General features: G+C 32.6%; 1 protein-coding gene across 1 annotated transcript in view; it reads right to left on the bottom strand.

Moving 5' to 3' along the window:
* Nucleotides 1-635: 635 nt before the first annotated feature.
* Nucleotides 636-9,744, bottom strand: part of LOC111907137 (glucomannan 4-beta-mannosyltransferase 9) — a 34,947-nt gene continuing 25,838 nt past the window's right edge. The window contains exons 9-10 of the mRNA XM_042899054.2: nucleotides 1,036-1,109; nucleotides 636-932 (exon numbers count right to left, since the gene is read on the bottom strand). Of these exons, the coding sequence (XP_042754988.1) occupies nucleotides 1,076-1,109 (34 nt within the window). The 3' untranslated portion in view covers nucleotides 636-932; nucleotides 1,036-1,075. The remainder of the gene's footprint in view (nucleotides 933-1,035; nucleotides 1,110-9,744) is intronic.

Raw genomic sequence — 9,744 nt, 5'->3', positions numbered from 1 at the left:
CCTCTTGAATTTCATACTCATGAAATTCGATTACCAATATAGCCACTACTACAAAAATACCCTTTAATGACATGCATTGGCTGTCATAAAAGCCACAGATGACACGTAAATGCATGTTAAGGTATGAACTGTCATAAAGGAAGACGACATGCATTTGCATGTCGTAACCTTACGACACGCATTTACGACCCGCTCTTACGACACGCAATGCATGTCAAGGAAGGTCTTGTCATAAAGAAGACGTCACGCATTTGTGTGTCATAACCTTATGACGCGCATTTACGACTCGCATTGCGTATCATTAAATCCCCTGTAATAAAGAAAGACGACACACATTTTTTCGTGTCATAATTATAAATGTTTTAAAAATTGTATTTTGATAGATTTAATAATTTTCAAATTAAATAACACATTAAAAGTCTCATAATACAAAATAAAGTATAATGAATAAAAAAGATAATTCATTACACTAATATGTCAAATACAAATAATCATTCTAATAGTAAGTACATTTAATACATTGCTAATATTGCATAATATTTATTATAGAAAAACAAAACATGTACAACAATTAAAGGAACTCGTGAGTCATTTCTCCTTTGTTAATCTTCATGGCAGCTTTAAGTCTTGCAACATCACCACTTGAAGATGCATCAACAAGTGTTGACTCTTTTTCTACATGTTTCCTGCACTGGGGGACATAAAATGAGTTATGTAGTTAAAAAAAAAGTAAATTATGTTTTTTTTAAGTCAAATGACTTTGTTTTTTACTTAATGCACAAAAAAAAGACTTAATAGAGAAATTCAAGCAATGAAAGCTTTCCCTCAAAACCTGAAGCAGCACTATAATAACGGGGTTCAACTTGGCGTTGATTTCTTTCCCCAACATCTTTTAACTCATCCAATAATGCTACATCACCTACTTCAAATATCTACACTTCCAGATATAATATTTAAAAAAAAAAGCCAAAACAAAACATAGTTCGAACTCAATTAAAAAGAAAATTATTTGTTAATATAAAAAACATATTTTACCTTGATAGTTTTGGATGATTTTTATTATGTGCAACTGTTTTTAATATCCCAGCCATAAGATTGCTCCCTGCAACCTACAAAGTTCAAAAGTCTGGTAATCAAGTAACTTCCAAATGAATAGATAGAAAATGCTTCATAGAAACTTCTTAAGATGTCACAAGAAAGAGCAACTTCTTGGTCTTGTGAAAACATATATAGTTACAAATGGATATATTTTTCATTATAGAAACCAAAAATAGCCTTGTAGTTTCAAGAAAATGTAGTTTCAAGAGAATAAAGAATACAACATGAGCAATAGGAGCTTAACAAACCCAGAAGCCCCACCTCAAAACTTTGACTCCCTAGGATATCAACCATTTATTTCCATATTCAAAGCTAAATACATAATTATAGATACCAACATCTAGAATGTCTTGAACAAATACGATGCACCTGAACAAGGCCCAAGGGAAAAGAAGTCAGAACAAAATGATAAAACAAACCCAAAGGGAAACTCATTGTGAAAACATTTCCTTTCTCATTGTGGAAACTCTTGACAATTGACTTCGACTACAAGATAGGAAAAAAATGAGAAAATATCAACTTAAATAATGTGAAGAACTTTTAGATAGTATGGATGGAATATGTTATTTGTAATTAGAAAAGGGAATTTGTCATGACCACAATCTTGTTCTATAAGAACTCCTTCAAACTGCCTCCCATTCTTGATGAAAAACTCAACTATTTTATCAACCAATTTTTTCATGTCAGATGGAGGATCCATAACCATGCTCTCAGTTTGGGAATTAGAGGAAGAAAACAAGCCCGAATACTAGAGACTGAACTTGATGTTGATGATTCACCTTTTCTCATGTTGCTAGTTTTTACAGCCTTCATTGCATTTGGAAAAGAATTCTTTCTAATAATAGGCTCATAACCAAATAATAAGTCTTAAGTTTTTCATATTCAGACAAGCTAGGACCACCTAGTTTTTGCTGGACAAACCTATTGAACAAATAATAAGTTTTAAGTTTTTCCACATTCAAGAAAAGGAAAATCAGATTCTTCAGAGATTCATTTGAACTTACTCAACAACTGATGAAGGTTTGTCACTCTATTCATATAAAGCCACAAGAACTACATATGATAGAAAGTTCAAGAAGACAGGTTATTTTGTGAAAGAAGTAATGTATCTAAACACCATTATCATTATGTGGTCAAGTGAGATGCACCTTTAGTAAAAGCATCTAGAACGCGACTAGACTCTAAATACTTTCTAAAAGCTTCTTTCTTTGCTTCTTTCTCCTGTAAACAAGCATACAAGAAATAGGATTCAGTTGTTAGAAATATGTACAGTGGATGTGGATGTGCTTCTGAATCAAATGAAACCACTTTCTTGTTATGATTGGGTAATCACATTCTTTTGTAAATCAAGATTCTTAAATGTTTATCTTATGTTTTAAATATGATACTTGCAGCCATTTCCAAAGGTCTATTTGGTTCCCTGATGGGATGAAATGCAAAGAGTAAGTCAGATATATGAAAACCAGAAATCAAATTATATCTTTTTTTGGTGAGAGATGGCTTAATAGATCTAAACTAAAAAAGATGCACTGATTCTCATTTGATTGCATACAAAATACTAAAAAGAATCAGTTTGTACAGGTGTGAATAAAAAAATGGATACCCTAATCATGATTTTGGATGTCAAACCTACAATTTTCAAGAACAAAGCAATGATTTTATTACAATTTAATAAGAACTTTATTTCTATAATACTGCAATGAAGGCTATAAAAACTAGATTCCTCATTTTTTTATTCAGCTTCAACATTATTTTGATCATTAGATTCCTCATTGTTGCCAAGGAGCAAACTGGCCTGTACCAGAACCGAAAAGTAGGGCAAACAAAATTAGCTCCCTCAATGTGAAATATACAGCAAGAGAAGGGAAACATACAGTCTCAAAGGTAGAGGCACACAACCTAGGGAAGAGAAGAGTCGCACACAATGAAGCAACAGTGTAGGTCGCAAACCAGATATGAGGCGTGATTCTCTCTCCCAAAATTATGAATCGACAAGTTGTTGGATAAACAACGGATTTTTCTAAATTTTGGGATGAATTGTAGTTTGAATCACAGATTTGGACTTAGCTTACCTTGGAGAACACATGCGAGTTGAAGAAACTCGAGAAATTATCAGTCCTTTCCTAATGGTGGTAAACGATATAGGTTGTGACCAGTGTATTTGATGAGCAAGGGGAAGGAATCGGTAAGAGCCAAAGGGAGATGGAAATTAGAGAGAGAAAATGGGAAATCTAGGGATCCACTGTGTGGAATGATTTCAGAGGTCTCCGGTCAAAAAAACCCTAGTTGATCGATTTTGTAATTAGAACGATGGACGCGGGGGAGACGAACGGAGAACGTGCCTTATATATATATATATATATATATATATATATATATATATATATATATATATATATATATATATATATATATATATATACAACGACACATTTACACGACATGCTTTTTATGATAGGTTCCCTCCGTGTTTTTTTTTTGTTAGACACTAATTTTAGGGCACGCAAAAATGTGAGTCCTCTATTCTTCAAATTTTAGAAAACTGACATTAATTTTAGGAAGTGTAAAAAATACATATCGTAAATCAGTGTGTGTCATTGATTGTGTGTCATTAAAGGGTTGTTTTCTAATAGTGAGTTTTCAGGTATCTCAATACATAAGGAAGTTACTCTTTATACACTATTCTTCAAAGATCAATTGAATTTTTAAGGATGCAAGTAAAATTTGTCATTTATTAGATCAATAACCTTCTGTCTATATTTGCATGTTCTTTGTGTTTTATAAGTCAACTTGGAGAGTACATTGATCTTTATTTGCATATTCTTTGTCTTCTGTCCATATTTGCATTTTTTTGGAAAGAAACTAACACTACTAGAAAATAACAAATAGGAGACACCATATATAATACGGATATAACTAGTTTCGTATCCTAATAGGAAATAGGATACATGATATCAAAAAACCATATTCTTTTAGGTGTATCATATGTCAAATATAAATTACAAAGAAATAGGATACGAGAATACTAAGTAGATGTATTCTATTTAGTGTATTCTATTTGAGATATAGAATACACTAACAAAATCCGTCGTATTCTATTTTGTGTATTTTATTTGGATAAGATTAAATCAAACTCGCTTTTATACGGAATAAATCGTATTTATCTAAATCATACTTCAACCCTATTATATATATTGACACTTCAACCTTATTATATGTAAATTTGAAGTCGTAACATTAATCTTTTTTTTTAAATCAAATCGCAACTTATTTGCTTAATTGAGAATCAAATCGACGACTTGGTTAGTTGAGGTATGCTTTTTTATTTTCCTTTAATAATCTTTATATACTCATTTCTCAATCAAATTAGTTTTCTTTTAGTTTGTAATTGATCGATATTATTTGTTTCTTAATTTGATCGTAGTTTTGATTAAAGTTAGATTAAATCTATATATTGGCCTAGATTTTAGGTTTTCCTCTAAAGATAATACCTCAAGTTTTGGAATAATCATATATGCATGTACGAATCAAATTGAAAAGATTAAACAATGGAATTGGTGTTGGCTTCTAATGATATATTGGAAAATATTTTATATTCTTAAAATAGTTAAGGGTTAATGGGGATATGATCTTTGATTTCAAAATGTTTGCATTTGAAAAAAATTATAAACGAAATAAAACTTGCAAAAGTTTGAAAAATCATATTAAACAAAGAAATCATGATAATGGGAAACAAAATTTTGTTTTATTATATACGTTATGTTTATTTTAATATAAAGTATAATTTAAGATTTCATATTGTATATATTGCTTATTAAATCATCGGCAGTGGAACTAATGTAATAAATATCTTATTTTTGTATTTACAATTAAACTTAGGTGCAATAATTATATGGGTTTTATGCAGAAAAGTGTCATTATTTTTGCAAAAGTTTTAATAAAGTACTAAAAGTTTTTTTTTAACAAAAAAATCTCGATTATTTAACACTTTGTCCAAATTAACGAAATTTTTTTTTTTACATTTGAACAAAAAATGTCAAATTATGTGATTTTCTCAAAAATTTAAGACTTTTCTGTTAAAAAAAACTTTTAGGACTTTATAAAAAAAATTTCAAAAATAATGACACTTTTTTGCATAAAACTCATAATTTTATTTAACCAACAGTAGGTTAAATCTGATGAAAAACGGGCCTCTAGGAGAGTTTGACATAAAAAATGTTTAGCCTATAAATCGAATAAACTTAATTTAGAGTAAGTTACTTAATTTAATGCATAACTAAGTCATTTTGAATGATTCTATACCTAAGGTTAGATATGCACAATCACTTTTGTCGCTTTTTTCATAAATTGTCAATATGCTAATATGAAATGTTGCCAATTTTTTCTTAAATAGTCAATATGTTGATATTTATTCCCTAGACAAATTATTCAAAAAACGGTTTATGAATGTCTACTTGCACCATCTATATCCATCTCATGTATAATTATTTACTAAATATTGATTTTATAATTTATAGATGGACCGTGAAACTTGGATGTATGAGTTGCGTCGTGCTAGTGATGAATATTTAGATTGCTTGAATTTTTTTCTTAAAGTTGCTGATGATCATCGGGTGAAAGAAGGAGAGACTAACATTTGGTGTCCATGTAAAAAGTGTCAAAATTTCAAAAAGTTTAGTGAATTAAACATAATACAAGAACATCTGATATGTTATGGGTTTATGAATGGCTATACACGTTGGACACGATATGGTGAATTATTTGTTGATCGTAACATGGTTGATACTGAAAATAATGGCGATGATATTGATGATTCACAAAACGAAATTTTGGATAAAATAGATGACATGCTACATGATATCGAAGATAATATTCCCGATAAAGATTATGAAAAATTTCAACAAATGTTTGACGACGCTGAAAAACCATTGTATGTTGGTTGCACTAAATTTACCAAAATTTCCGCCGTGCTAAAATTGTTTAATTTAAAAGCAAGCAATGGTTGGAGTGATAAAAGTTTCACGGACTTGCTAGAGCTTCTACATGACATGCTCCCCGAAAATAATGAGTTGCCTATTTCATTATACCAAGCAAAAAAACTATTGTGTCCGATGGATTTAGAAGTCGAAAGAATACATGCATGTCCAAATGATTGTATGTTATATAGAAAAGAGCATGCTAATCTACATGAATGTATCACATGTGGAGCATCAAGATATATGAAAAAGAAACAAACAGAAGTAAACAGTGATGTGAAAAAGAACGCCCCCCCCCCCCCCTGCAAAAGTGTTATGGTATTTGCCTGTCATACCAAGATTGAAACGATTATTTGCGAACGCCGAAGATGCAAAATTGTTACGTTGGCATGCTGATAAACGTACGGTAGATGGAAAATTAAGACATGTGGCTGATTCTCCTCAATGGGAGAATATTGATTCTGAATTTAAAGAATTTGGTGGTGAGATTAGAAATATTCGGTTTGGACTTAGTTCAGATGGAATCAATCCATTCGGAAACATGAGTAGCAGTCATAGCACATGGCCAGTACTTCTATTCATTTATAATCTTCCACCTTGGTTATGCATGAAGAGAAAATACATCATGATGCCGTTACTAATTCAAGGTCCAAAACAACCTGGTAATGACATTGATGTGTTTTTGGCTCCATTAATTGATGAAATGAAATTATTATGGAATTCTGGTGTCAGGGTGTATGATGCGTTCAAGAAGGAGTATTTCCAACTACATGCCATGATATTTTGCACTATAAGTGATTTTCCAACTTACGTAAAATTGTCTGGATATAGTACAAAAGGAAAGAAAGCATGTCCAGTTTGTGAAAAAGACACAATATTTTTATGGTTGGGAGAATGTAAGAAACATGTATACATGGGCCATCGACGATTTCTTCCAAAGACCCATGTTTATCATAAGAAGGGAGACTTGTTTGATGGTAAAACTGAAAATCGAGATATGCCTGAACCAATGGACGGAAAAACTACATTTTCCCGAGTTCAGAATTTAGATATTCAGTTTGGAAAATGCAATAACAATAAGCAGCCAACTAATTGGAAAAAAAGGTCTATCTTTTGGGAATTACCATATTGGGAAAAGTTAGAGGTACGACATTGTCTTGATGTTATGCATATTGAGAAGAATGTTTGTGATGCCTTGATAGCATTATTGTTGGACATTTATAAGAAATCAAAGGATGGGGTCAACGTTCGAAAGGGACATGGTTACAATGGGAATACGACCACAACTTGCACCCATTGAAAAAGAAGGAAAGCGCACGTATCTACCACCAGCTTGTCATACTTTGTCTAAAGATGAGAAAACAAAATTTTGTAAATGTTTGCATGGTGTGAAAGTGCCATCTGGCTATTCTTCAAACATTAGTAAGTTGGTGTCAATGAAAGACCTTAAATTAATGGGTATGAAGCCACATGATTTTCATGTTCTAATCACACATATGATTCCTATTGCAATCCGTGGAATACTTCCAGATGATGTCTGATACGCAATTCCAAAGTTATGCTTGTTTTTCAACATGATTCATTCAAAAGTTATTGATCCCGAAGTGTTAGATTCATGGCAACGCGATATTATCATCACTTTATGCCAACTTGAAATGTACTTTCCACCTTCATTTTTTGATGTCATGGTTCACCTTGTATCTCATATTGTAAGAGAAATAAAGGTTTGTGGTCCAGTATATCTACGATACATGTACCCATTTGAGAGATACATGGGTTTCTTAAAAGGGCATGTAAGAAATCGACATCGACCAGAAGGCAGTATTGTTAAAGGATATGCTTCAGAAGAGGTGATTGAATTTTGTACAAACTATCTGAAAGGTGTCCCTGCTATTGGGATGCCACAATCAAGACAGGAAGGTAGACTTCAAGGGATTGGTGTTGTTGGATTGAAAGTGATCATACCTAATCGTGATGAACTCCACCTAGCACATTTTACAGTATTACAACACATGATAGTTGTTGCTCCATACATAAATGAGCAAATGTCAATGTTACGATCTAGAAACAAACAAAGGTCTGAAAAATGGTATGTTAAGGAGCAAATCAGAACATTTCCAGCATGGTTGAAGGAAAAGGTGAAAGAAAAGTTAGATAGAGAAGATCTTGATCCTTTGGTTAAACTATTAGCGTATGGTCCGCGAAATGTTGTGTCCACTTACCAGAGCTACGACATTAATGGATATACATTTTACACTGAAAAACAGGATCCAAAGAGTACACAACAAAATAGTGTTGTGACGTTAATAGCAAGCTCGATTGGATACTCTAATGTAAATCACCAGGCGCAGGCGATTATAGCCAAAGATTCATATTATGGTGTCATTCAAGAAATTTGGGAATTAAAATATGATTCATCAACTATAGTACCACTCTTCAAGTGTAAGTGGGTCAAGAATAAAGGAGGTGTTAAAGTTGACGAAGACGGTTTCACACTTGTCAACCTTTCCACAGATGGCTATGTATCTGAGCCATTTATTCTAGCCAATCAAGCTAACCAGATATTCTATGTTGAGGACCCCAAGAATTTTGGATGGCACATCGTCCTCCAAGGTAAACGACGTATACTTGGTGTTGAAAATGTTGAGGACGAGGAAGAATACAACCAATTTGACGAGTTACCTCCATTTTCTATCGGCATCACATCTTAAGATGTCATTATCAATGATATTGCTTATTTAAGGTTAGACCACAACGAAGGAGTTTATGTTGAATCTAAGAAGAGAAAAAGGTATAATGTCATTTATTTAATTTAAAAAACCATAACAAAACAACTTGGTTTTCATTTGAAACGAAATAGATTACGATATTATATACTTACTATTTTTTGTTTGTTTGCAGAAACAAAAAATGACATCTTAGTTATGAAGACATCTACTAGAGAAGATACTTGTGTTTATTAACTTTGTTTTTTGTTTATTATAATCTATTTCAGTTCAATATTGTAAACAATTTAATCATTTTGTTTTTTAAATATATTTCTTTTATTGTTTGATATTTCGTCCCTATCGTTGGCATTTTTGTGTGAGTTTGCCGGTTTGGTCCTCATCCTACCTAAAATGAGGAATACGTCCTTCATTATTTATTTTTTTTTAATTTCTTTAAATTATTTTCTTACTATTTTAATTAAAAGAAAAACAAAAAAGAAGTATCACACCCACCACCGAAGGCTACATGTCTTGCAGGTGATTCGATTTGGGTTTAATTTATGTTGTCGTCTCTATTGACCCGGTTCATTTAGCACGCCACCCACCAGGAAAAAAATCTGGTGGGTGATTCAATTTGGGTTTGAGCACCCCTTGATTCGATCTGAGCATGTCTTTCCAGCAAGGGAGATGCGTGGGGGGAAATAGGAGTTTTCTGGCAGGTGGAGAGAGGGAGAACGAGAGGGGGGGGGGGGGGAAGATAAGGTGGATGGGTGGGCGACGAATGGTAATGGTTGGCGGCAGATGATGGTGTACGACGGTAGCAATTAGTGGTGATGGTGACAGACGGTGGTGACGATGAAAGCTAAGGGTTGTATATTCTTGAGTGTGTGTGTGTGTGTGTGTGTGTTTTCTTGAGAACAAAAGAAAATAGAAATAGAGAGGGGGGGTGGGTAGGTCATATT

The sequence above is a fragment of the Lactuca sativa genome, chromosome 2, assembly GCF_002870075.4.
Source record: "Lactuca sativa cultivar Salinas chromosome 2, Lsat_Salinas_v11, whole genome shotgun sequence".
NCBI lineage: Eukaryota > Viridiplantae > Streptophyta > Magnoliopsida > Asterales > Asteraceae > Lactuca > Lactuca sativa.
Note: the sequence above shows the minus strand (reverse complement) of the source record. Positions and strands in the feature narration are given on the sequence as shown.